General features: G+C 57.5%; 1 protein-coding gene across 12 annotated transcripts; it reads left to right on the top strand.

The window, feature by feature from the left end:
* Positions 1 to 43: 43 nt before the first annotated feature.
* GPRC5C (G protein-coupled receptor class C group 5 member C) lies at positions 44 to 23,947 on the top strand. 12 transcript variants are annotated; one of them, XM_070560075.1, is made up of 6 exons: positions 44 to 482; positions 1,480 to 1,723; positions 14,654 to 15,736; positions 18,104 to 18,198; positions 20,284 to 20,433; positions 22,053 to 23,947. In XM_070560075.1, exons 3-6 carry the CDS (start codon positions 14,686 to 14,688, stop codon positions 22,083 to 22,085), a joined length of 1,329 nt encoding a protein of 442 aa, XP_070416176.1. In that variant the 5' UTR covers positions 44 to 482; positions 1,480 to 1,723; positions 14,654 to 14,685; the 3' UTR covers positions 22,086 to 23,947. The 12 variants fall into 12 exon arrangements, with proteins under 12 accessions (XP_070416176.1, XP_070416178.1, XP_070416183.1 ...); XM_070560077.1 differs by lacking the exon at positions 22,053 to 23,947 and adding an exon at positions 5,282 to 5,523 and having other exon boundaries at positions 20,284 to 20,878; XM_008513173.2 differs by lacking the exon at positions 44 to 482 and adding an exon at positions 5,282 to 5,523 and having other exon boundaries at positions 1,651 to 1,723.
* The last annotated feature ends 3,961 nt before the right edge of the window (positions 23,948 to 27,908 follow it).

Here is a 27,908-nt window from a genome sequence, read left to right as displayed (position 1 = left end):
CGGAATCTATAGTATTAATAAGCTCCTGGGAGATTGTGACAGTGATGAGCCTTGAACTCCGAGGACCCGGGCCCTAACTGGGATGATTTCAGACAGGGCTGGAACATACTTGGGAAAGAGGCAGGAGGGCAAGACAAAGGGGGGGAAGTCGAACAGTGACTTACTGATCCTTAATCAAGCCTTGAGCACGGGAGGGTGAAAGGAGGGTGTGGGGAGGCATGGAGCTAGGCAGGGCCCTCATTTCCTGGAGCACTTCCTTTGTGGATCGGCTCCTCGCTCCCCCACCCTGGCTCCATCCCTCTGAGGCTCATCCTCTGAAGTCCCTCCTTCCCCGCGAAGCAGGGAGCCCGCGCCGCCTGGGTGTGAGGACACAGAATCCTTCAGGAGGCACCCACACCTTTTGTATTTGCCTCTCTTTCTTCTTCCTTTCCCCTTGGTGCACTGGAACAATCCTTGGTTTACTAGCCTCGCTGGTTCTCAAGGTCAGTGTGCCTCATTAATCTCATTCGTGGGGGGTGGGCACAGATTTTGTAAGACAGGCTCTTAGCTTTCTTGGTTAGAGACTCAAATTCAACATCCAGAATGGGACCGAGACATTTGCTTTTTAAACAAACACCGCAACGGATGCTGAGGCTGTGTGCTGAAGTTTGAGAAAGCCTAAGGACCAGCTTCATCACCATTTTTTCAAGCTGCTCTCTCCCTATACAGATTGGGCAGCAGAGGCAAATGAGCCTGGGACCAGAAAGCTCCCGGTCACTGGGCACTCTGGGACCAGGGGCTCTGGGGTGTGTGGTTTCACGTAATGGCTACGGCAGTCACGCAGGGCGGGGACCGTCACCCCATTTCACAGAGCAGCAGCTTCCATGCTCTTTGGGTGTCTCTGCTGCTCCGCCCAGTTCTGAAACTATGGCTCCATGACAGCAAGTCAAAAGGCCAGGCTTCAGCTTTACTCCCGCCACTGTGTGACCTTGGGTGGGCTCTCTTTCCATCCTGGCCTCCAGTTCCCGGAGTCTCAGGAGGCGTCTAGGAGGGCTATCCAGAAACAGGTTATCACAGGGGCTGAGCTTTGTTGTGAGGTGGGTTTGATTATGATTCTAATGTTCTGTCACCCAAACTCAGTCTTCATACTTTGTGGCTTACACCGGAGAATCAAATCACGCAGTCTCAAGTGAAAACAAGAAAAAGGGTCCTCAGAGGAAATCCATCTTTGGATTTCACCGGGAGAGCCTGGAACAGAATGCCTGTGAATGGGTTAACGTTGCAGGGTGGGTATGAGGATAAATTGTAAAACTAAAGGAAAACGACTATAGGCCGAGAGAGTGACAGCAAGAATGAGGGCTGTTGCATCAGAGGGCTGAAGTATAGACTGTTTATGGCCAGGTCCCACTTTAGCATAACCACAGCTGCTATTAAGACCCTCAAATGCGCCATCAGTGGTTCTGAACTTTGCATAATGACTGAACTCTGCCTTATCATCAGAGGGGAGGAGAAGAAGAGCGTGGAAACCAAAGGGGCTGAAATTTCAGCTGCTGCCAGGCGTCCTGGAGCTCCATCACACTCCCAGAATAGCGCGGCTAGGTTCCCGGCAGCTCAGGCTGCACCGCAGCTGGGCTTCCGGTGAGGGAGACAGAGTCAAACCCCAGGCAGTGCCCGGAACAGCTGGGACTGGACGCCACCCAGAAGCCAGCTGGCTGGCCGTGCCCTGCTGGAGGCACCATCTCTGGTGAGTGTGGGCATGTCTGGCTCTCCCCTGGCACCCTGGCTCTCCCCCTTAGGGTCCTGCCTAAGTTCGAGAGTCAGGGGTTCTCTCAAATCCCAGGCGAGGGGGTGGGGGCAGCGACCGGGTCTTTTGAGCACTGTTGAGAGAACTATGCTGGTGGCTGGTGAGGCTCATGAAGGGCTGAGTGGCCCTGAAGGCAGGGCAGGCTGCAGCGTGTGCACAGAGGACGTGACCATAGTGAGCCAGCAGCCACCAAGAGAAGAGGGTGGAGAAGGAAGAAGTGGCAGAGAGGGAGACACACGGCCCTGCCACAGGCCAGGCGACTCCCCAGCACAGCGTTGTCTCCAGGAGCCTGGCTTCTGAAGGTGGAGGGGCTGTCGGGAGAAGGGAAGGGAGCTGAGACGGGAGTTTGCTGGCTTGACACCAAGTGTGCTCTGGGGCCACTGTCCTCTTGGGCAGGCCCGCGCAGATCCTTCATCTCTTTATTCCCTGGCAAATATTTATTGAGGCCCTACTGTGGGCAAGGTCCCAAGGGAACACAAAGATGGATCGGGCACCCACCTTTCCCTCAAAGAGCTTACACCCTGGTGGGGACAGAGACACATAAATAAACAATCATAGGGCAGAAAACGTAAGAGCGATACAAGAGATGAGAAACGCGCTTTGGGGAGTAGCACGGTGAAGGGCAAGTCCAGTGGAGTTAAACAAATGGGTTCTAATCTGTGGCTAGGCACTTACAAACCTCAGTTTTTAAATCTATAAAATGGCGATAATATCTGCCTTATTGAACTCAGAGGGTCGTAAAGACCAAATATATGAAAAGACACTTTGAAAATCGTACAGTGCTATGCAGAGGGAAGCTACTCTGGGCATCGTACTATCAGACTAGCCAGCGTTTCTCTGAACTTCTTGGCCTGGGGTTCTGGGAGCCAGAGGGAGCCGGGGGTCTTGAGGGCCGGGTTCATGAGGGCAGCAAGGCCAAGCCCGGCCCCTGGGCCCTCCCCTTCCCCTTAGAGGAGGAGACAGCTTCTCTCAGTCAATCCAGTCATTCCCCTGATGTTTATTGCCAGTGTTATTGAATGTATAAGGCATTACCCCGGGAGCCGCAGGCAAGGACAGGCTTGAAATCGAGAGTCTGTTCTCCAGGGAGCCTATCTCAGAACTGAGGAGGTAAGATGCCTGTGCACAGAGGTCATTAACACCGCAGAGCAGCGCTGGACAGGACTCGAGGAGAGCAGAGGCAGCAGGACTAGGGGGTGGGGTCACCAGGAGAAGCTTCTGGGAGGAGCAGAGGCCTTTAAAGGGGGATGACTTCAGAGAAACCCAGAGACGCATCCTGGATTGAGAGTGGGGGACAGCGTGAGTGAACCACAGGAAGGCAAGCCCAGTGGCCAGACTCGGAGCTGAGCTCTCAGGCTGGAGAGGCCATTTCCTGTGGGGAGAAAGAGGGAAAGGAGGCTGGAACTCAGGTTGCGGGCAGGTTGCAGAGGCCTTGAATGCCGGGGCGAGGGAGTTTGGTCTTTCACATAAAGGCAGTAGGAGGCAGGGAAGGTGTTCTGAGGAGGGAGCACCAGGGTGAAGTCGGGGAATGCTCCACATTGGATGGGGGTGGTGACTGGAGGTGTTGGGGAATGGCAGGGAGACTGCAGGCAGGGGTCATCAGTTTGGGGTCCTGTAACCGCTGAGGGGAGGTAGAGGGTTTACCCACCCCCGAAATGTTCTCCGATTTGGGGCAAGACTCTTCCTGAAGCTAAGGGGGAGCTAAACGCTGCCTCTGTACACATTTCTTTGTTTTTGGAAGCGAGCTAAACGCTGCCTCTGTACACATTTCTTTGTTTTTGGAAGCGGGGGAGGGGGTTGAGCGACCTGAATCCCTGGACTGTCGGCTTCGACCCTGGTTCCTAGATTCACTCCGTCTGTGGTTGGAGGCTGTGCAGACCTGGGCGGCTCAGAAGGCCCAGTTCTCTCCTTCCACAGGGAGTCAGTCAGTGGCTGCTGAGCCGTGGACAGGAGCGGGGTTAGCGAGAAGCAGATTTTGCGGCCACTGTGGATGGGCTCAGCATCAGGTGGCATTCCAGCCGGCTCTGCCCCAGCCACCTTCTGGGTACATTTCCAGAGGGATCACCCACGGGCAGCCGGTTGTGGAGAATGAGGGTTTAACTCTCCTGCTCCCTGGCCCCTGGCTTCCTGCTTCTCAAGGAGCCACCTTGTTACCTGGGTCCTTTCAGAAAACCAGGTGGTCCCTGCTGCTCCGAGCAGGCAGTCCTATGAGCCTAAGAGAAAAGGAGACTCAGCCAGACACTGCAGCCTGGGCAGTAAGCGGTTAATGCCAGGCCTGGGAGCAAGAAGAGGCCAAATGCAAAATCTGTTTACCAGCCGGGGGTGGGGCACCCAGCAGCCTGGCACAAGATTCCAGGCACCCACCTGTCAGGGAGCCAAGAGCCCCACCCTCAGCCCAGCAAGGGACTGTTCTCGCTCCACTGGGGCCAGGCACTGAACCCCGAGGAGGGGGCAGCGAGCCTCCCACCTCCCCGAGGAGGAAGTGGCTCCTGAAAGAGGTTCTGCAAGCTGAAACTTCGATCCAGGACTCCAGCAGGCCAAGGGCAGTCTCTCTGGGGAGCATAACTGAACTCTAGCCCTCTGGAGTGGCCTCCTCCAGCACCCCAAGCTGGGCTGCCCAGGCCCCCTACCCTGTACTCTGAAGGCAGGGCATTTCTGGCCCGAGCGAGGTGGGCCTCTCCAGCAGGCACCAGGGCTTGCCTGCTACCCAGGAAGGTGGGCAGGGCATTTGCAAGGCCCTCGCTGTGAGGGGGATGGTCAGCATGGGGCTACCCTCCAGGGGGGTGCCTCGACTCTTGCTGCTATGGTTCCGACCACAGAACAAGGGATCTACCGCATGCCCCGCTCTGCGCCAGGTGCCGGGGACATCAAGATGAGAGAGACAGGCTCCTGTTCTGGAGAAGGGCACAGTGTAACCCGGAGACGACCACTGAGAAGTCTGATTAAGATACACTAGGATAAATGATGAACAAATGCATAAAAGATCCTGGCTCAGCAGAGGGCTCACATGGTTCTTTCTGGGGAAGGCGAGGAAAGCTTCACAGAGGAGGGACATTGGAGCCGAGCCTTGAGGCAGGGCAGAGTTTTAAAAAATTTTGGTCAGACAGAGGAGGGAGGGTGGCAGGGACAGGATGTTGGAGGTAGAAGGAACAGCACAGGCGAAGGCCCAGAGCATGGCATGGCAAGGCCATTCTGACAATGGTAAAACAGAACGGGAAAAACGTCAGAGAAGCAGCTTCTACAAGAGTTTGGGTGAAAGACTATTAGGTCTCTTTAACTGACAGGACTAAAGTTCAGAGGGGGTGGACCAGGAAAGGAGAGGCTGACCACTGAGCAGCTCTAAGTGCCAGGCTTGTGTGAGGAACATTTTAGAAGCATCTCCATCCGGATGTTACAGCAAGATGTGGGGGTGGTGTTGTCATGAACTTTTTTTGGGGGGGAGGAAGATTTGCCCTGAGCTAACAACCGTTGCCAATCTTCTTCTTCTTTTTTTTTTTGAAGATCAGCCCTGAGCTAACATCTGCTGCCAATCCTCCTCTTTTTGCTGAGGAAGACTGGCCCTGAGCTAACATCTGTGCCCATCTTCCTCTACTTTATACATGGGACGCCTACCACAGCATGGCTTGCCAAGCGGTGCCGTGTCCACACCCAGGATCCGAACAGGCAAACCCTGGGCAGCCGAAGTGGAATGTGCACACTTAACTGCTGTGCCACCGGGCCAGCCCCTTCTTTTTCTTTTTAAGGTATGCTTTTTTTGTTGAGGAAGATTGGCCCTGAGCTAACATCTGTTGCCAATCTTCCTCTTTTTTTTTTGTTATTTTTCTCCCCAAAGCCCCAGTACATAGTTGTATATCCTAGTTGTAAGTCATTCTAGTTCTTCTATGTGGGATGCCGCCACAGCATGGCTTGATGAGTGGTGTGTAGGTCTGAACCCAGGATCTGAACCAGCGAACCCTGAGCCACCGAAGTGGAGCATGTAAACTTAACCACTTGGCCAAACTCCTCCTTTTTTTTTGCTTGAGGAAGATTAGCCCTGAGCTAACATCTGTGCCCATCTTCCTCTATTACGTATGTGGGTTGCCTCCACAGCATGGCTGGTGAGTGGTGTAGGTCCGTGCCTGGGATCCAAAACTGTGAACCGGGGCCAGTGAAGCAGAGCGCACAGGACTTTAACCACTCCACCACGGGCTGGCCAGTGTCATGAACTTTTCATAGTAGAGGGAAGTGGGGCTCAGAGAGATGAAGTGACTTGCCCAGGTCACACTGCTGGCAGGTGGCAGAGTGGCTCCCGACCCTTGGGCCTGGACAGCAGCTTAGACTCTTGAAGTACAAAGAAGAAAGAGTTTGATGAATAAAGTAGCTTGAGTGGCCAGCAGGAACCCAGCACATTATCGGGCACACACACACACACACACACACACACACTCCTCCACAGCCCATTGCTCCAGGATCTCTCTGCACAGTGGGTGGGTACTCCCCATAGGTGACCACTTCTCAAAGTGTTATTTTTGGTGAAAATGGGAATTCATAAAGGTTTCTATGTGTCTGGGTTATTAAATCCGGTGAAGGGCATTTGGAGACGGCTGTGACCCTCAAGTTGGAGTCTTGGAAAGCGGCAGCCTCTCCCACAGAACTTCCCTTCTAGCCGGTGCAAGCCGGCTAGTGTCCAACAGCCCCCAGGCCATCTGACTGCGGGAGTGGGGGAGGGGCTCTCCTGAACGCCACCTCCAGTCTCCCCACCCCTGAGCAGGGCACAGGCCTCAGGGGACTAAAGGAGACGCACCAGGCCCAGGTCACCTGCCCCAAGGCTCTTGCTTTGTTTTGAAGGCATCCTGTTCCCGAGTGAGATAGGTGAAAAGAGAAAGAGGGAACAGTTCTCAGAAAACCGCCCTCCATTTCCGCTGCTGTGTACCGCTCAGGGCTGGCGGAGGGCAGGGCCCAGCCGCTGCAGTGTCCAGGCCTCTTTCCCCAACGACTCCCAGTGGGTGGCCAGGCACCCACTTCCCCCTGCCCCTCCACGAGGTCAGCTTCCCAGGCTCGAGAACATTTCCTCTGCCCCACCGCCCCCTGGCTCTCGAATTGGCATTTCACATATGCTAATGAGCGCCCCCTCCTCTAAGCCCACTCCAGCATTGGTTGCCTCTTTAATGAAAACCACTGAGCGACTTGCTGGTCTTAGGTCTGACCCTCCGCTTGCCTTTCCAGGGTGGGCGCCCAAATGCCTGGACCTTACGAGGCCCTGCACACCCTCACACGGGGGCCTGGAGACTGGGTTGGGGGTGGAGTTAGAGGAGGGAGACCAGGAGAATAGCACAGCTTTGCAGCAGAAACGCGCTCTTCCGCTTAACGAACTGAAACCATTGAATCTTGGCCGCGTTTCCCAGACCAGCCAGCGAGCGCAAGGCGCAGGAAGGCATACAGGGTTCTAGAAAACCAGGGCCCCACCGCCAGCTCCGGCGGCTAAGCAGACGTTCCCTCCTGGCGTCCGACAAGTCGGTGTGCGAGGGGAGGAGCCGGCCCGAGGTTTATCGCTCGGGCAGGTCCGGGTGATTCATAGAGTTTCACTGCTGGTCGTCATAGATTGGGGCGCAAAACAAACAGCCCGGGAGGTACCTCTCCTCTTTCCCTGCCTCCCCCTGCTACCCCCTAGTCCGTGACCGGCTGCCTCCCCTCCCCCCGTCCTGCGGTTCCCCCCCACTCCCCCACCCCATGCCAGGCGCTCCCAGCTCAGCAAACACACCCCGCCGCCGGGTGGCTCCGACCGCGCTGCTGGCGATCCCCCAGGCAACTCCGCGTCACGGGAACGGGCACCCCGGAGACCCGGCGCCCTGCCCTCCCTCCGCGTCCCCTGGGCCCCAGCCAGGGCCAACAACCTCTCCCTTCTCGGTGCGCGCGGCCCCTCCGGAGCCTCCAGCGCTTGCTAACTAGGCCCCGCTGGGCGCCCCGGCACTGCGCAGCCCACCTCCCGCGGAGCCCGCAGCCCCGGGAGAAGGCGGCCGGAAAATCTCCTCTTGTTTACTGGGCTGGGGAGGCCCAAGACTGGATTGCTTTCCCCTTTCTGCAGTTCTTTCTCTGCTGATTCCTCGGCCGGGAGGGGAAAATGTGGCAGCCCGCAGACCCATCCCAGGGAGGGGCCCCCGAACTCGTGGACAAGAGCCAGGCCGGCGGGAGCGGCAGTGCTCAGAGTCAGGGCCGTCGCGTCCCGGAGTGGAGGCCGCGGGGGCCGGGTTAAACACTGTACCCCGGGGGACAGAACCGTGAAGGCTAATTAGGACAAGTCGGAACAGGGAACCCGGACGCGGGGAGGGGAGTGCGCGCTGAGTTGGACCGTGTCTGGAGCGGTCTCAGGAAGCCCAGGCGCGGGGTAGTCCGGCCGGGGCGAAGTTTGCCCACGGTGCCGAGGGGTTCTGGGCTCGGCCCACGGCATTAGGGGCGTGCGCGGTGGCGTTCTCACACACACTTGGGGACCCGTATGCCGGGGAAGGGCCGCGCATGCAAGAGGCAGACACTCAGTGTGTGGTGCGTCCACGTGTGCAAGCTCGGGGAGGGGACGGGGCGCAGAAGGCGTGACAAAGACAGACTTTGTGTCTGAGTGTACGCCTTGCTCCAGCCCGGAGCAGCCAACTGTGCCCGGCGTGTGTCTCACGGGAGAGCCAGGACGAAGGTGACAAAGGCTAAGTGTCCGCCACGGAGAGACGCAACAAGGTGGCCCCCGCGCGTGTCTGTGTGCGCGCGCTGGGACATGCGGGGAGGGAGAGGCTGCTCGCGAGGTGTGCTGGCCTCCACCCCAACCCCCTTTCCGGAGAGAGAGACAGGTCCAGAAAGTGAGTGCGCGGGAGTGTGCGCGCGCCCGTTGCGGGGGCGTGGCAGTAAACAGCAACAACCCACACGCCAGCTTCGCCAGAAACTCTGATCTCCCTCCCCGGCCGGAAAGTGCGCTGGAGCCTGGAGGTGAGTCGGAGGGGGAGGGCCGGGCGTGCTTTGTTAACTGTGTAAACGGATTGCACATACCTGGAGCGCCGCGGGCGCCCGATAAGCGCCTGAATGGAGGTGATGTCACGGTGATGCAGGCGCCGGCCCACCCTCGCCGAGAGAAAGGAGCCGAGCGCCGGGGGGCCAGCGCGAGAGCCGGCGACCGAGCGCAGCCAGCTTAGCCCGGGTCCCAGGGAGAGGCAGGCCCCGCGCCCTGAGTCCCCGCCCGGGCCCGCCAACCCAGGCCAGGGCTGGGCCTGGCCCGGCGCCCTGCGCTCAGTTCCCCCCGCCCCGCCCGCGCCTCGCCAGGGGCTGGAGGTGGCCCCAAACCCCGCGCCGGAGCCGGGCCGGCGGCGCGTCCCAGGTAAGGGCTGCTGCCTTCCCGCTCCGCCCTCCCTTGGGCGCCCGGAAGAGTCGGGTCGGGCCAGCGCGGGGTGGGCGAGGACAGAGGCCCGGGGGTGGGGAACCGCAGGGCGGAGGATGCCTCGCCAACTCCGCTCGGGTGCAGAAAGTTTCCAAACCCGAGCAGGCTGGGGACTGGGTGTGGGGAGAGCCCGGCGCTGCGGCCCCGAGTGGGGGCGGGGAAAGAACTCCACCATCGGGGTTTCCAAGGGGTGCCCCCTCCACCCCCGCTGCCGGTGGATGAGGAGGGCAGGTTTCTGTGGCCAGCGGAGATGGGGGAGAGAGGCTGGCTACCCTGCTTTTTCTGTTCCGACGCCCAGGGGAGCGCCGGTGTAGACGCCAGGAGAGGGGAGAGGTGGGGAGTGACGCCCAGGGGAGCGCCGGTGTAGACGCCAGGAGTGGGGAGAGGTGGGGAGTGACGCCCAGGGGAGTGCCTGTGTAGACGCCAGGAGTGGGGAGAGGAGGGGAGGGGAGTGGGGAGTGGATGGCTCAGAATCTTCCTGCGGCAAGTTTGGAATTTCAGACCATCAAAGAGCCTCTACTTACAGAAGCTCAGAAGCTTGGCTTCTAGATCCGACCCACCGCCCCGCCCCCCGCCCGCGCCCGTGGCTTTTCCAGGGCCCTTTGCAGCATCCTCCATCCCCAGCCGCAGCTTTACACCCTGGAAAACTCAATCATTTAAACATCCCGCCATTTCGATCCTAAAGCAGAGGGATCAGAATGTGTTGAAATAGGGTTTCATGCTCCTGAAGGTTCCCCCACGTGCCTCCATTTGTGGCTGGAGGAGGGAGTGCTGTTGGGGAGTGGGGCGCATTCCAGAGCGGCCTGTGGATTGAGACTTCCAAGTTTCAGAATGCTCAGGGAACTTGGGCCCAAATACCCACACTCAGTGTGGACGTCTAGGTGGAGTTCCAGAAGTCCCTCAACCTGGGTGCTGAGGTAACTCCTTACAGGCACAGGCATCTCGGGTTCCTCTTCTTATTGGTTGGTTTAAACACCAGAGCCCCCTGGACAGAGGAGTAAGATGATAGGACCCAACTGGCCGAGAGAACGGAGGAGATGGATGAGAGAAGGGGAGGAGGTGGGAAAGCTGTCAGTGAGTCCATCCATCTCTCCTGATAGGCTGCTGAGTGGTGGCAGATGCTCTGTGGCATCCCTGGGTGAGCCTGGGTGCCTCCCAGAGGGTCCTGGCACCCTTGAAGGTAACCACTGGCTGTGGGTCTCTGTGTTACTCTCGAGCTTGGGAGACAGACCTGGGTGGCGGTGTGAAGCCCTTGGCACCCCCTTTTCAGGTTCTCAGGTTGTTGTGTGGATGGTGGCCGCACAAGGCAGAGGGGGCCTGGCTGCCTCCTCCTTCCTGGGTGGAGCCAGTCCAGGCTGGCTCGGCCTCTGAGCCCACCGCACTGCTGAGGCCACTCTGCTCCTGGAGAGGGAGGGAGGGAGGGATGGGGTTCTGGAACTGGATTGGGCTGACTCAGACCAGAGCTGGGGGCTGAGTGGCTGAGCCTGGGGAAAGGCCGATTTCAGAGGTGATTAAAAATATTTGTATTATCGATTCCAGGGAGGTGAAGCAAAAGGGCCCTTTTGTCTAGAAAATAATCTGAGGCTGGGCTGGCCTGCAGCAGTGGTGGGGGGGGGATGGAATTCATGGGGCAGAAGGAGGTCCCCCTCCCTCTCCCCTCCTCGGGGCCACTGAGAACCTTAAAGCAGAAGATGTGACTCCAAAATGCAGGAGGCAGGAGTGGGATCGGGGAGGAACGGACGCCGAGTCCGTTCGATGAGTGATTTTCGAATGCCTGCTGTGTTCGAGCATGGTGCTAGATGCTGCAGACGCCCTGAGACAGACAAGGCTTGTTCACCCTCAGACCTCACAGCCTGGTGGGGGAGACACACGCACACACACGATTCCAGCCATCTCAGAAGACTTGGGCTGGAGTGCAGTCCCTAGGGACCCGCAGGAGGGCGAGTTTCCAGAAGGAGCTGGTCCTTTGCATCAAAGTCCTTCCCCCTTTGCCACCACCTTAAGTGGCATCAGGGGACTGGCTGAATCTGCACTCCTGGAGTTTGGAGGGCCTGGGTTGAGCTCTTCTGAGCTTCCTTCTGTTTAAGTCAGTCTCCTGCTGGCCTCCAGGAGTCGCTGTCCTAGGCCGTGGACAAGAGCCAGCCCCATCTGGCCCGATTTCCCCACCTGAGTTGGTGTATTCCTGTCTCCCCACTCGCCCTGCCATTTTCAGGGGAATGGAGGGATGGGACATTTCAGGGTGGGACTGGTTTGGTTCCTCTGGGGCTGGGGAGTTTCAGGGCCGCTGGGCAGCATGGTGCCTGGCTCAGGGGGAGGGACAGGTACAGGCTCCTGTTAACTTCCCTGGAAGTTCTCATATTGGTGGGGCCGACAGACATGAGACTTGAAGGGTGAGGTCCAGGGTCAACAGCAAAGTTAGGAGGAAATTGGGGTGAGAGCTATGGAGCTTCTGTGGACCTGGCCCAACCAAGTGCCTGTGAGCTGCTGGATCCAGGGGGTACAGGCACAGATTTCTAAGAGCCAGATGGATCCAGAAGATTGAGTGGCAGACGGGTTCAATGGGTCCTATCTTGGTCTTTTGTAATGACGGGGCCATTACCAGATTTGAACTTGTAGCATGGTTTTAGCATCCTCTCCCTCCACCTCCAACCAGGCCTTAGATTTTGTCTTGGAAAGGATTTCTTGGATCTGGCCATTGTGCCTGACCTTTGTCCTCGATCTTTAAACCAGGGTGAATGTGTTCTGAACAAATCGATTGCCTGTGCTTTTTGCCAGACACAAGTCTTAAAGCACAACCCTGGTTATGCCTCCATCATCCTAAAAACAGCCTTCAGTGGCTCCCCGTTGCCTTTAGAATAATGCCCCAGACTTATTCCCCGTAGCATTTCTCATCTGTCGCCAGCCAGCCGTAAACTCCCTTTGCAAAACTCAGTTCCTACTTGGTGAACTTGATTTTTCTCTCTTGCTCTGAACTTGAGCTCATCTCAAGGCTTTTATTTGTGCTATGTTTTCTCCCTCTCCTTTTTGCCCCCTTCACCTGCTCATTCTTCAAGGCTTAGCTTCTTTGTGTCCCCCGTCTTGCTGGAGTATCTGGAACGTGGTGCATTTTCATTAAATACTGAATACAGTTGAAAGGTCTTCTCCATTCTGTCTTTTCTGACCCCTTCAGCTGGAAGAGCTTCCTCTGTGTTCCTCTAGTACCTTTTTCTGTCCCAGAGGTAAATTCTGTTGTGTGGCACTTACCATATTCTACCTTGTATAGTGTCTTGGAGACCTACCTTCTCTGTCTTCTCAGATTTTACGTGCCGTCAAGTCAGGGACTGTGTGTGTTCATCTGTGTATTTTCCACTACTCTGACAACAACTGAGCCTTGTCAGTATTTGCGGGTTTAGAATAATTGCATGTTCTAAACTGGGAGCTGGGAGGGGGAGGTGGGTGAGAAGCCTTGAAGGTGTGCAGATCCCTGGAGGCGGAGGCTGGGCGGCTGCTCCCGGGGGTCGGTTCCACATCTCCCACTTCACCCCAAGTTCTGCCTGCTTTGCTGTGGGCTAAAAACACCCCAGATGGGGCTGAGTGCTTAGGATCTCAGAGCCTGTTACCATCAAGGGTCTGCCCGGCCGGGAATGGTTCAGTGTTCCTCCTTACCCGTTAGCCATCCCGGCTCTCTTTCTTCTCTCCAGCCCTTGTAAATACAGCTCGTGCCTCATTGATTTACGGTACACAAAGTCCCCTACAAAAGCTTAAGTCACAATGCAGGGGAACTAAGCTTTTGCATTGGAAATCAAGAGAAACTAGTTATGTTACTGTTCCAGTTATTGAGGAAAACAATAGTTAATTCTCATAAGAAGGCTAACATTAAGCGTTAACGGTAGGTGGTGTTTGGGGGAAAAGCAAGCTGAATTAAAAAGTGAGGAGGTAGCTGAGATACCTAAAATGTTCTCAAGGGGCTTGCAGAATATCCTAAAGGACTTTGAAAATTGATTATTTTTCGAATTTCAAATTTTTTGAAATTGTCGATTTCACTTAACTTACAAGTTTCATTTTTCCTGGTTTAGTCGCCGGGCCCGTCTGCTTATCAGTTGTGGAGACACAGTGTCCATCGACTGAGATTTAGGATTTTTGTCTGCCTATGAGAAATTAAGTTACAGGGAATGGTGAAAATATAAGAGGGTCAACTGTGCCAATGTCCCCAAAGGAGGACGGGGCGGGGGGGGGGAGGGAGGAGTCCGGCCATCCTTCCCGAGCTTCCACCAGCGGTCACTTTCAGCCCAGAAAGCTTGGTTGCTCGCTTTCTGAAGAGTTCCTGGGCCCCAGAGGTGAGGGAGGACCAGGCAGGGTTACCGCCAGTGACTCGAACATAGGGGTGATTTAAATGTGGAATACCTGCATTTCATAGAACTTTGGAATTTCTAACTTGCTTTTTAGAGCATTTAAATTTTGTTTTCCAGGTGAATTTACAATCTTTGATTGGAAAACACTCTGATTTGGTCTTTAATTTCTCTCACCCTGCCACATTCTTTACCTCCACTTCCCAAGGGAGATCCAGTTGGTGTGGAGGAGAGGGGGGTGGTTTTCTTTGGACCTACAGCACTTGGTGGAGCCGCTGTCGCACGGGTGGAGTGAGGACCGGGAGTCTTAAGTTGCCCTCCCGGGGTGAATACAGATCTCTCTCCTATCTTAGCTACCATGCCTTCAAGGCCTCCTTTAGAGATTAATTCCGTTGGCTTTTGCTAGGCCCCTGCCCTTTCTTGCTTTTAAAATGTTAATGCCTCGTTGCAGACTTTTTGCATTAAGTCATTAACTCCCTAGCTGGGAAATTCGTTTATTTTATCCTTGACTCCAGCGACAGAGCTAGACAAAGAACTTTGGGTTCTGAAGAGGAGCTGGCACTCAAAGTGGGGAAATGAAGGCAAAAAAGGGAGGTGGTGGGAGGAATGGGGCAAGTGTTGACAGAACTTTTCAACTGTCTCCTCATTGTTTCTGGCGGCAGGGTCTGCCTGTCACAGGTGCTTGTTAAATATTTGTTGAAGGAGTGAATGCATGCTTGGCTGATTCTCCGTGGACTTAGGCATCCCAGGGACAGAGCTGAGGGGGCATCTGGGCTCTTGAACTCTGGCATGCTTGGTTTTGACTTGCTCACAGGCCCTTTCACCCCCCACCCCAGCTGGAGGAGCTCAGGGAGTATTTGGACCCAGGTTATGCTTGGTGGCGGGGGAAGGGACCTGAAAATTCAGTGATGGTTTCCTTCTTTTCCGTAACTAGGAACAGGGATGACAAATGGGTTTCCTCTCATTTGCCTCTCTGGGCAATTGATAATGCCTGCCAGGAGTTCTGTGTTAAGAAGGATTCTGAAGCCCAGAGGGACAGTCATAATCAACTTAGACCATCTGCTCAGATCGGGATGGGGGAAGCAGCACTTTGTGTGGCAGAGTCTGGCCTTGGAGGACTGATTTTGTCTTTTCTTCCTCTGTCTCTAGGGACCCAGCTGGAGCCTGGCCTCAGAGCCAGAATGGCCATCCGCAAAGCCTTGCTGACGTGCCTGGGACTGCCTCTCTTCCTATTCCCAGGGGCCCAGGCCCAGGACCACGCCCCACCTGGCTGCAGCCCGGACCTCGACCCCCTCTACTACAACCTGTGTGACCGTTCTGGGGCTTGGGGCATCATCTTGGAGGCAGTTGCTGTGGCGGGCATTGTCACCACTTTTGTCCTCACCATCATCCTGGTGGCCAGCCTCCCCTTTGTGCAGGACACCAAGAAGCGGAGTCTTCTGGGGACCCAGGTGTTCTTCCTGCTGGGGACCCTGGGCCTCTTCTGCCTCGTCTTTGCCTGCGTGGTGAAGCCCAACTTCTCCACCTGTGCCTCGCGCCAGTTCCTCTTTGGGGTCCTATTTGCCATCTGCTTTTCCTGCCTGGTGGCCCACGTCTTTGCCCTCAACTTCCTGGCCCGGAAGAACCATGGGCCCCGGGGCTGGGTGATCTTCACCATGGCCCTGCTGCTGACCCTTGTGGAGGTGATCATCAACATGGAGTGGCTGATCATTACGCTGGTCCGGGGAGGTGGTGAGACGGGCGCCCTGGGCAATGGCAGTGCCGGCTGGGCCGCCGTCTCCACCTGCACCATTGCCAACATGGACTTTGTCATGGCGCTCATCTATGTCATGTTGCTGCTGCTGGGCGCCTTCATGGGGGCCTGGCCCGCCCTGTGTGGCCGTTTCAAGCGCTGGCGGAAGCACGGGGTCTTTGTGCTGCTCACCACCTCCACCTCCATCGCCATCTGGGTGGTGTGGATTGTCATGTACACCTACGGCAACAAGCAGCACAACACTCCCACCTGGGATGACCCCACGCTGGCCATTGCCCTCGGCGCCAATGCCTGGGCCTTTGTCCTCTTCTATGTCATCCCTGAGATCTCCCAGGTGACCAAGCCCAGCCCGGAGCAAAGCTACCAGGGGGACATGTACCCGACGCGGGGCGTGGGCTACGAGACCATCCTGAAGGAGCAGAAAGGCCAGAGCATGTTTGTGGAGAACAAGGCTTTTTCCATGGACGAGCCAGCCTCAGGTGGGTCGCTGGCCCCCCTCCCATGCCCCCTTTTATTCGGCGTCATTTACTGCAGGACAGGGAGCTAGTCTCGAGCAAAATGGAAGGTTCTCAAGATTATCTACAGCCTTCTGCCTTAAAATCCCTAAATTCCAGTTTTAAAAGATTTTTTTCCCCAAAACTCATGTAATTCATGAATATACTTTCACTGTAAAATTTCAAACGTTGCAGATAAAACAGTTTCTCCTACCGTCTCCCCAGATCTACCCCATTGCTTCCCGTTCCATCCCCAGGACTGTTGATTGGTATTTTACCTCCACGTGCCTCAGTTTCCTCATTTGTAAAATGAGGATAATAATGGATCCTGCGTCATAGGATTCTCGTGAGGATTCCATTCGTGCCTGTGCCTGGCACTTGCAGTTAGTCTGGAAGTAGTAGCTATTAGCTGTGTGTATTACTATTATTTTACTGGTATTATTATCTTTCCAGAACTTGCTTTTCTATTATGTACGTGGCCATAGTTGTCTTAGTTTCCTTTAAAAGTCTTTTCAGTTAAAATTTTGTTCTTTTTGATAAAAGCACTCATGCCACATACTGATCTAAGCAGCACCCACTGTCCAGCCTGCTGGTCCCCAAGCTCCTGCCCGGCGCTTTCTTAGGAGCCAGCTTTGGGGGCTCCAGCCAGCCGCAGAGCCTCGGCGCGTGGAGCTGAGGGCATCCCAGAGGCGGGAGAGGCAGAAAGTGGGGTGAAGCCTATGCAGTCTGGGCCCAGCCCCGCGTGGGGATCAGCTTGGGGGTTGAGGGGGGAGGGGACGGTGGCCTTTCTCCCGGAGACTTGGCCCGACAAGCTCCCGGCCCCCCAAGGAAGGAGTCTTTCTCTGGCATTTGTTAACTGTGAGGACCGCTGGCATTTATTGAGTGCCTCTTCTGCCAGGCGCTTTCCTAATGTGTCCTGTCGCGTGCGTCTCGCTTGCTTTCGTAGCCTGCTGGCTATGTACGGCCCCTTCATCCGCAGTGACCAGGGAAGCCAGGGACACAATCTCACCGTCCAGACCCTGACCTCAGACTGTGCTGATGGAGATATTTGGGGACTCAAGGCACTTAATTGATTGTCAAGCCCCGGCTCAGGGACCTCTGTCAGAGGCCAGAGTCAGAGGCAGGGGAAGTTCCAGAATCAAATTCTCTGCCTCTTTGCCACAAACTGAGATCCCCAGGATTTCTGCTTTGGGGAAGGGAGTGACCCTGTCCTGCTGGACCCTTGATCTTCGATCTGCCCACCGGGGCTGAGTGCTCCCTCCCCCAACCACTGAGTGCTCCCCACCAGGGCAGAGTGCTAGGGTGGGTGGGCCCAGTTGAGTGTGTGTGGGAACGGGGGGCACTGATGAAGCTGCAGGGAAGAGGGGCTTGTGGACAAGTATTGGGAGGAGCTTCAGCCGCCCACACTCCGCCCTGACCGTGCGCCCGTTGGTCAGGGCCATGTCATCCTCAGCCTTTGTCCTCTCAAGGCAAACACTTCTGGGCCCCTGAGGGGTTTTTTTGCTTTTATTTTTTTTCTAAATGGAAAAATCAATGGAGTGAGCCCGGCGCTTAGGAAGCGCTGTAGGGTCGTGGTCCCTCGGAGCTGCGGAGCCATCAGCTTGCAGGAGACGGACATCCGCTGGGCCTGCCCTTGCGGCCCAGCTGGCTCTTGGGCCCCAGGGGCTAGTCAGCAGCTTTCCTCAGACACCCTGGAAGCGCCCAGCAGGGTGGAACAGATCGGGAAACCAACGTGCCCGAAGGCACGAGGAAGAAGTCTTCCTGGAGCTGAACGTGGCTCTGGAGACTTGCCAAGGGGCCACAGCTCAGGATGTGCGTTCGGTCCCCCTGCCGGGGCTCTGGGTTGTGGCATCCTGCGGAATCAGCACCCAGCTCTGCCCCACGAAGACGTGAGGAGTCGGGCGGTGGGGTCTCTGCTGTGTTGACCCCAGCGCCTGGCAGCGGGCCCACAGTGGTAGAGGCCAGCGTTGGAGGCTGGCCATCTTGGAAGGCAGCCGAAGGCCCGTGTGCCCCTCTTGGCCTCTGGCCCCAGAGGGCGGATGGGGATGTGAAGGTTGCTGACTGAAGCGGTTTTCTGAGCTGGGGGCGGGAGCCCCAAACTGCAGGAAAGCCCTGGGGAAGGTGAGCAGGGTTGTGCTCTCCATGTATCCGAACAAAGGGGTGCTGGGCTCCGGAGGGGCCCCCACACCCACACTCGCACCTCCAAGCTGGCCCGGCTCCTTCCCTGGGTTAGATGTTACCCCAGGACCAGCCTAGCCCCTGTCCCTGTCCCTGTCCCCTGGGGAGCCTTGCTTGAGGCTGGGAAGGGAGCTGTTAGCCCAGTCCTCAAACTGCTCCCGTGTGTTCTTGCAGCTAAGAGGCCGGTGTCACCGTACAGCGGGTACAATGGGCAGCTGCTGACCAGCGTGTACCAGCCCACCGAGATGGCCCTGATGCACAAAGGCCCGGTGAGTGTGGGCCACAGAGCCCAGCCTCAGTGGGTGAGCAGGGAGGGCTGTGTGGCCGATGGAGTGTGGGCGGGCGGCGGGTGGCAGGGAGAAGGCAGGCATCTCCATCTGGTGCATCAGCCTCAGGGAACCCAGAGCCCTGCTCCTAATGCCCCTTGCCTTGAGCTGATGTATCTGCTGCCTTCAGCTGCACCACGGTGGGCCCTGCCCGTGACTTCCGGGTGTCACACGCTGCCTGGGGCCACATGGATGCAGAGCTCTCGTTGAGCTGGTGGGAGCTGCCAGCTTTACGTAAGCAGCTTAGGGAGGGACAGAGGAGGGTCTCAGCCAGGTGGGCTCATTCTTGGGGCCCCCAAAGGGATAGAGGACCAAATGGCAAGTCTAGGTAGGCATTTACTCCCCAATCACAGCTGTCCCAAGAGGGCCTTGGCTCCCCTCCCCCACCAGCAGGCAGCAGCTCTCGAACTCATACCTCCCCTGGGTTCTGGAAACCAGATGCTCCATTAGCCAAGGGGATGGGGGGTGGGAACAGGAAGACGGTGGGTTAGATTCCCTCCATGTATGTTCCTTCTCCCGGGCTGGCAGTCGCTGTGGGGAGAGGTCAGTGACCCTCCTTGGCAGGCCTCTGGGAACAGGAAGGAGGGAGGTCAGCAGGGCGGCGTTCTCATCCCCCTCCCCGCTGGGAGCCTGGGGGGCAGGGTGAAGCGAATGCTTCTGAAACTTCCACCCCCAGCCCCTTCCCTCTCCCTGAGCCTGAACCTGCAGCCGGGCCGTGGAGAGCAGGCCATGGCCATGAGTGGGGGTGGGCAGGAGTCTCTGAAGGAGGTGAGCAGGGTCTGTGGCCCCCGGCCCCCCAGGGTGCCCCGCCCTTGCTACCCCTCACTGACCTGTGTGCACTGAGTCCTGCTTCCCCAGGACTAAGGGATATTTTATCTAATACAGTGGTTCTCAAAAGCTGGTCCCCAGACCCCCTGCATTACCATCACCTGCAACTTGCTAAAAATGCCAATCAGGTGGGGCCCTTGGTGTGGTGGGAGCCTGTTACTAGCATCTCTTCGGTGATGTCACCTTGATATCTTGGAATCTGCCATGATGGGAGTAACCACCCGCAGGAATCTGCAAACACTCCAGATTGGGTCTCCCCCACCTCCCCCAAGTTGTTCAGCATTTCCCAGCCCGTCACTGGGTGTGGCCCCACTAGGTGTGGGTGTGGCTTAACTCAACAGTCCCGGTGATTCTGACACACACCCCAGTTTGAGAACCACTGATTTAGATGTTCCAGGAGCTGCAAGGGGAGGGGAGAGCACCTGAGTCTGAGTTGACTGAAGGCCACCTGGGGCCCTGGAGCTAGGGTTTGGTGGCAGCTCCGTCCATGGGGATAAGGCAGGCAGGGCCAGGAGTTCGCCTTCCCTCCAGGGTGGGAGCTGGGACGGGTGCCTCAAGACCCTCTGTGCCCCGCAGCCTGCGTCTCTCACCCACAAGGACCAGGACCTCTGCAGCTCTAACCTGGTTCCAGGCAGAGAATTGGGGTTTTAAGTCTCCATATCAGACTGGCCAGCCCAGACTCCTAGATGAGGACTGTGTGCACAGGCCCAGGGCCTGACAGGAGGGTGTCCTTGGGCAGGCACACTAGCAGCTGTGATGTTGTTGGTGCTGGCGTGGCATTGGGAAGAGGCGGGTGAGGGTCTTGGAGGAGGGCAGCCCAGACGGGTGAGAGCAGCCCCGTGTGGTTTGCCCTCCGTTGGGCCCCGAGGTTTCACTGAGGAATGGAGAGCAGGAGGGGGCCTGAGAAGGGGATCCTTTTGAACGGGGCCAGCCCTATGCAAAGCCCCAGGACCGTGGGAGGTGACCGGGGACCTCATCCCCCAGCCTAGAGGCCTGGCCCTCGGCCGGGTAGGATAAGGGGCTTGAGGTCAGAGGGCAGCCCCTCCGTTTCCAGAGGTGGAGTCGTCCATCCCAGGCCTCCCCCGGGGCCCAGCTCGGGGGACAGGGAGGGGAGCTGGCAGGCACAGCCCTGCAGGAAGCAGCGTGTGTGCCTCCGCCCTGGCGGAACCTGGCTGTGAGACCGCCTGTTCCTCCTTCCAGTCCGAAGGATCTTACGACGTCATCCTCCCACGGGCCACCGCCAACAGCCAGGTGATGGGCAGTGCCAACTCGACGCTGCGGGCCGAAGACATGTATGTGGCCCGGAGCCACCAGGCCGCCACACCGCCGAAAGACGGGAAGAACTCTCAGGTCTTTAGAAACCCCTACGTGTGGGACTGAGCTGGCGCCAGGAGGCATGCAGATTTGGGGAGGGCCCTCGGGACCCCGTGAGGGACTGCCCAGGAGCCCTGAGCTCTCCGCCCGCCCCCTCGCTGGCTCAATGCAGCTCGTGCCTCAGCCCGGAGGCCCTCCCTGTCTGCCAATGTTCAGGTGGGTGTCCCGGGTGCCCCCCACCCACTCCTCAGTGTTTGTGGAGTCGAGGAGCCAACCCCAGCCTCATGCCAGGGTCACCTCCGGCAGTCACGCTCCAGCCAAATAGTGTTCTTCTTGGGGTGGCAGCCGGTCAGCACCTGCGTCCTCTGGAGTCTTTGGAGAGATTCCTGTAACCTCGAGAGTTTTCGCAGGCGTGTCTGTCCTGAGTCTTGCTCCTCTGTGAGGAACAAGGTGCCTAATAAAGACGTTTCTGCTTTATTAACCCTTTCTCTGGGATGTCGTTTCTGACCTGGGCTCTCGGTTTCTGATGAGCCGCTCCTCCACTGTCACTGGGGCTGGTTCCTTTCTCCTCTGCCTCCACATCCAGCTCCCGTTGACCACTGCTGCTGGATTTTCCTTCTGGCAGCCGTGTAGCTGGCACCACTGCCCAGGGAAAGATTCTTCAGCTGAGTCTCTGTGTCCGTGTCGTGATCAGAATGAACTTCTGGGTCTGGCTCCTGTCTAGGGTCTCGTCCAGCATCTGGGCTTGTCTAAAATCGGGCAGCTTTCCTCTGGGACCCCCCTCCACTGGCCGTATGCGGGGACCGAGCAGCGAAGGCGGGTCCACCAGCAGGCTGCTCAGCGGAGTGTGTGTGTGCGGGAGACGGGCGAACGTTAGCCCCTCTCAGCTGCCACGGTGGTCAAGATCCTTCAGGGGACGAGGTGGCTGCACTGTTAGATCACTCTGTGCATATGTGGGAGAGGGAAGGGCTCAGAGGACTGGGCTGGTTTACAGAGTGGGTTTACAAAGGTGGGAAGGTTGGGCCACGTTCTGGTTGGTTTCACTCCTGGGCAGGAATTAAAATGCCCATTTACTCATCCTTTACAGTAAACAGAGCCTTTCCACATCGGCTCATTTTAATCCTCGTGGCTGCCCCAAAATATGGGCAAGGCTACTATTCTCACCCCTTTCCAGAGGTGAAATTCCAGAACCCTACCATTTTAGGGTTAGACGGGGCCTTGGGACCAGGTTAGCTGTACAGCTCTCTGGCCCCCCCCTTACAGGTGAGCACACTGACCAGAGAGGCCACACAGCCTCGAAGTGGCCACACCAGGACCAGCTAGGTTTTCTCGAGACTCTGACTTGCAGTGGCCTGGGCTCCTGACCCTTGGACACTGGCTCAAGGCTCTCCGCCCCTCCCAGGCTTGGGAATGTTTCTCCCCAACTTGCCAGAAGCTATTTTCTGACACCCGTTGTAGGAAAAAAAAAAATGTTTCTGTTGGAAGGGAGAGAAAGGTTGCCGGAAGAAAAAAATCCAACTTCTCCCAAACTTTTCCCTCTATGTCAATTTGCACCAGTTCCCCTGGGTACTCAAAACAATTTTTTAGTAAAAACCAGTGCTTGGGCCCCAGGCGGTAGGGTCCCCTTTGACTCTTGTTCTTTCTGGTTACTTTAGGCTCAGTCCCCACAAAATAAAACGAGATGGTAGACGCCCTCTTCCCTGGACTGCACGTCGCCCTGATGTCCTCATTCTTCTGTGTCCAGGCTGAGCAGGGCCCACCCGGCACCTTGGAGCTGGGAGGGCTGGAGGCTACCAACCTGGAGCAGTGGACCGAGTCGGGGGCCCTGTGAAACCCTGAGGCATGTGGCCACCCCCTTTGCTGCCCAGCCCAGCCTCTCCTGGTCCCCAAGTGACTGAGGCCACAAGGAGCCATCTGCAGACCCCCGGGCCTGCCTCCATCCCTGTCTTGAACCCTCTCCCCGATTCACACTCCCTGTGTCCCTAGGCTGTGGTTCTCCAGATGGCCATCCTCAGGTGCCCCTGTCTTCACACCATGGGCCTTCCTGGCCATCTTTTGGTGTCCAGCATCTGCTTGTCCTGCTCTGGGCCTAGGTGAATCTCCTCCGAGTCTTTGGAGCCAAGCCATGGCAGAAGTTGGCCCTTGCCCTTCTCACCAAGGCCTCCTGCCACCACCTGGACCAGAGGAGGCCACTGAGCTGGGGCAGAGCTTCCTGAAGGCCTGGACAGACACTGCTTCCCTTCACGGCTTGTGGGTCCTGGATCTGAGCCCCTTTGCGCCATGACCCCACGCCTTCCCCACCTTCAATGGACTGGGTCCCATCAAGACACAAGGCAGGGATTGGGGCTGTATTCTCAAGGACCAGTTGAGAGTCCTGGACCAGATGCATTGGCATCTAGGCCTCTCCCAAGATGGAGACTCGTGGGACTTGGGGAGGCCCCTTACATGAGTGGCATCTGGGCCTGAAGATTGTGCCATTTCCTGATGGGCAGATGTATAGGTTTCTACCTCACCTTGGGCACCTCGGTGTGCTGGCATTGCTCTCCTCACTGGGGACTTGCTCCAGACGGTCCTGATCGCCATCCAGGGAAGTGGGGAGCATCCTTGGGACCTACGTGATGATGGCACCAAGGATAGCGATGTGCATAGCTCCAGACTCGTGGGAACTCTGCAGCTTTGTCCTGCCCTCGCCCACCAGACAGAGATGGCTGGTCCAAGGGGACCCTCCCTAGGTGTGCCCAGGCACACCTCAGCCCAGACACCCCTGGGTGCCGAGACGAGAGCAGCGGCTGCGAGTTGGGCTGTGTCCGACTTCACCCTGTAGTCGGTCCCACAGCTCTCCAGTGCTAACCCCCAGCCCCAGCGGCCTGTGCCTTTGTCACTGGAGTATTTTTCCAAAGCTAAATTGGGTGAATAGGCCCTGCGAATGAAGTAGGATGTACACTCGAGTGTGACCACCCACCACCACCACCATTCGCCGATCCGTTGGACTGGCTCGCTCAGTTCCATGAGTGGAGTATTCCCTCTGATGGAAGAGAAGAGGGAGTTCTGTGTGCCTCAGACTTCTCTTGATCTAGGCCAGTGGCCCCAAGATCCCTTACAGTGAATAAAGGGCCTCTCTCGCTTTTCAAGGTGAAAGTCCCACGAGAGTCCTGGCAGCGCCAGGCGGCCTGGGGGAGCAGCCTGGGGTGAATGCGGGTTTGTTTATGATCTGAGTCCCCTGGGGGTCTGCGGGTGAGGCTCAGGGAGGGATGGGCTCCTAAAAGAGGCAGCCCTGCCCAGATTCGGGATTACCCTGGGGCCCTGCTTACTCCGGTCCTTGGCCAAGTGGAGAAGACAGAGAAGGGTGGTCCAGCGGCATCGTGAACAAGTGTGGAATGGAAGAAACCAGAATAGGCCAGACCCTGTTCAGGGAACACCAGGCCACCACCTTGGTAAGTTCCACACCCATTTCTGTCAAACTGTAGCTCAAAGCAGCGTAGTTTGGACTTCACAAGTGCTCAGAATTAAACGACCTGCTCTCCATTTGTGAGGGATTACTACCACTCAATCCGTGTGTTCGTTAAGAATTTTCCTGGGATTTATTAAGAATACATATTTTTGACTCCAACTCCCTACATTCTAGACCAACAAAGGCTCTTTGATTCCAGCGAACCTTTTTCTCGATGGGGGGTTTATTCTAAGAGGGGAAACCAGGCCTCGCAAACCAGCCAAGCCCGAGGCCAGTCTCCCCCCAAACCCAAGGCCTGGGGATGAGGTTGGATGGGCTGGGAGACGGGGACCACCCTTATCACAGTCCTGCTGCCTGGCATGCTGGGGGGCACCAGTGGGTGGAATACTGGGCTCGTGGGAAGGCGTATTGGGCCCAAGGGATGATGAACACCGCCCCCGGGTCAGGAGGACCCACCAAGTGCCACATCCAGCATTCAGTTTACACATATGTTCCCACACTTATTCAGGGCCCCTCGGCTCACTAAAGTCCAAGAAACAGGTTAAGTGACTCGCCCATGGTCACACAGCTAGTAGGGGTCTCAGCCCTCTAACCCGTTCTCAAAAACCTAGCACTTTCTTTAGCCCCAGGGGATGTGTCACACGCAGTCAGGCCCAGGTGCGGGTGACCAGACTGTTTCCTGTCTGCTGTCTGCACTCTGGGCCCTTCTGGAAGCTGCAGCCCCTGCTCACAGCAGCCGCATGAATTATTTAGCATCTGCACCAGCCCAGTAATGCTCTGACCTCATCCTCCTTGGGCTCAGGGCGCAGGTCTGACCTCGGTTTCCTCAAAGAAAGGATGCTGATGGGAGGAGGCTGGGGTGATGGGTCCCTGTGTGGGGTGCAGATGATTGAGAGAGGGACACTGGTACCCGGGGGAAGGAGGTGAGGACCAGAGAGCCACCACCCCTGTAGCAGGAGGCAGCTCTGCAGAGGAGTGAATGTGACCCAGAAATCAGACGACCACAGGTTCCCATCCTGGCTCTTGCTCACTGGCTGTGTGACCTTGGGCAGCTCTCTTGACCCTCCCTCAGTTTCCTCATCTGTAAAATGGAAGAACTAACACTCTGAGTTCACATTTAGTGTTCCAGCCCCTCAAGGTCACTCCTAAAGGACACGGCCAAGGCAGAGCATCCAGGAGCTAGCCGCCCAGTGTTTCCTGCTCAGACACACTGGTCTCCAGGCCAGATCTCAGTTTTCTGCCCTGGAGGTGCCACGCTTTCACTTTCCTCTGCTGTCCCTCATGCACTGGGTCGCCAAAGGGAGTGGGATGGCAGGTTGCCACAACTGAAGGGAGATGTTGAGGAGAGGACAGACCCGGCAACACCCTGACTAGCAGGGATTAACAATAAAGGTGCTAAGAGGGTCCCCTGGGGCACAGGAAGTCAAGAAGCCAGGCTGAAGAGCTAGGGTTGAACTGCTTTCAGCCAGTCAGCAAATGTCTATTGCGTGCCTACTCTGGGACATAGAGATGAGCAAGATCTGGTCCCTGTGCTCTGGGGTGGGGGGTGGGGGAGCTGGTAGCCTAACTTCTCTTTTGCCAGATCAGACCCAAGGGCTCCTGTGGGAGTGGGGATGGTGGCTTCCATCCCGGATCCATGTTGGCCTTAGGCAGGCAAACGCTGCTTCCACCAGGCGCCCCCTCCCAAGTGACACCTTTGCTGTCAACAGGGCTCCTCATGGGAGCTGGTTCTTACCATCTGCCTGACCTTGCGCAGCTTCCTTGACCCTGCCTCGGCTTCCTCGCCTGTAAAATGGACCCCAAGCCTCCAGCTCTGCCTAAGCCCGGAGTTGGGCCCCCAGCAGTTGAGAGGGGACCTCACCACAGGGCTGTGCTGAGGGTACGCCCCAGCAGCCTCGACTCAAGGTCTGGAGCAAAAGTGGGTGGACAGGGCCACTGCCTGGCCGTGCCTGGAACAGAGGCGCCGGGAGGCCCAGGCTGCTCCCAGATTGCCGCTGGCCACACCCCCCCCCTCCCCCCCCCCTGCCCCAGGACTCTCCAAGCCAGGGCCCCAGAGGAAGCGCCCTTTACTGATTCGACCGGCCCAGGTGGGCGCACAAAGACGACAGCTGCTCCTTCACCATCCGACTGCACCAGAGGGCCGGCGGGGGCAGGAGGCCCGGGAAGGGCTTATGGAGATCTTAACGGAGCGTTTCAGCTGCGGCCCTGCCCTGAGCGAGTGCTGGGAGGGCGCGGGCTGCGGACTCCCTTTGCCGCCCCACTGTCGCCCACGCACCTGGGGTGGCGGGAGGCGGGGTGGCTACTGAGCCTCGGGCACCGGACGTCACTTTCCAGCGAGGGTCCGCCCCCCAGCCCGCGGCCAACCCGAGACGGCCTCCTGCTCCCCACCTCGAGCCCCGCCCCGACATCCTGCAACCTGATCCCGCCGCGGGGCCAGCCGGCCCAGCCCGGCTGTGTACGCTCCTGCAGGGGCTGGGAGGCCGCCCGCCCGCGCTCCCCCATCCTGCTTCGGGGCGGCCGGTCGCAGTGTCCCGTTCCCACTTTCTGGGCCGGCCAAGACCAGGTCCTTCCACTCGGCCTCCCCTCCAGGGATTGCTGTCATTTATGACCCTTTTTCTGCCCCCTCCCAAGCTGCGAGCCCCGGACCCGGCTGATTCATACACCATTCATCCCTGTATCTCGGGGCCCAGCACAAAGCGGGGCCGGAGAAGCAGGTCCCTGTTCACAAGAGGAGAAATCCCTGCCCGGAGGCCCGCCGCGCTCATTAGCTCGTTATGTTTGGCCGGGTGGGTGTAATGCGGCTGGGCACAGGGAGCCCCCGCTGCCCTGGGTCTGCCTCTCCAGCAGGGTTTCTCAGCTTCACACTGGGTCCTTTCCGGGTTGGGCTCGAGTTGCTGAGCATGAGTTGCTGAGCAGCGTCCCTGGCTTCCGCTCACCAGATGCCAGTAGCATCACCAACCCCCTAGTTGTGACAACCAAAAACGTCTCCAGATGTTGCCCAATGTCCCCTGGGGATGAACTCCCCTGGGTTGAGAACCACTCCTCTGGGGTATTACCATGGGCCATGAGCCAGCTGCACACAGGGCAGTGGGGTGGGAGCCAGAGGTCCCTGCCAGCCCAGGACTCCGCATTGGTATTCCTGGGTCCCCCTTCTCCACTGGTTCACAGATGTCTCAGGCCAGTTTGGGGACTGTGACCCTTAGTCTGACAACGTTTAGGCTGCATGTGACCGGCCAGCTCCTCTCACTGTGCAAACACCTTCTCAGCTCCTGCCCTGATGTGGGTGCTGAGCGGGGCCGTGGGACAGGGGATGCAGGACACTCCGAGGTTTTTCTGTCACCAGCAGTCAGAGTAGCTGGGGCGCCAGAAAGAGACTCCCACGATGTGTGGGTCAGGCAGCCTCGGGTTTATGGAGAGAAGCTGGAGGAGGATGCCTGGCGGGCAGAGGCCGCCAGCTGATCCCAGGGGCTGTCAGGACTGAGGGTCCTGCTCAGAAGCGGCTCAGCTGTGGCCCCCGCTCCTTGGGGCTACCAGACATGGCAGGACTCAGCCTCTGCTCGCTCCACAGGGGAGGCAAAATGGGGCATCTCCCCCAACACAACACACACACACACACGCGTGCGCGCGCGTGCACACACACACGCACACACAAAGCAGACTTTTCAAAAAGATCCAATCTCAGTCTTGTGGAGGAAGGCTTTAATAGTCCTCCCTTCGATATCCGATATTCGATATTCGTATTTACCTGGATTTGCATACAGAGTCAAAAGACACCAAAACCAGGTTAAAGGGCAGGGGGTGGGTCCCTGGGACCAGGCCTTCGAGGGACAGGAAGACTTTTTACTGTTTTCTTTCTCCTTCCCTCCCGGCTTCCTTCCTTCCTTCCCTCCTCTCATTCTTTCCTTCTCCATGAAAATAAATTACTTATTAAAAAATTGATCGAAAGAAAGAAAAGGAGCTCCAAAGTGAGCTCACCTGTACAGCGCCCCCTTCAGCCTGTGTTGTCACTGCACGGCCGTCGCGAAGGCCAGGCCCACGGCAGTCCTCAGTCACCCCTCTC

This window comes from Equus przewalskii, chromosome 10, assembly GCF_037783145.1.
Source record: "Equus przewalskii isolate Varuska chromosome 10, EquPr2, whole genome shotgun sequence".
Lineage (NCBI taxonomy): Eukaryota > Metazoa > Chordata > Mammalia > Perissodactyla > Equidae > Equus > Equus przewalskii.
Note: the sequence above shows the minus strand (reverse complement) of the source record. Positions and strands in the feature narration are given on the sequence as shown.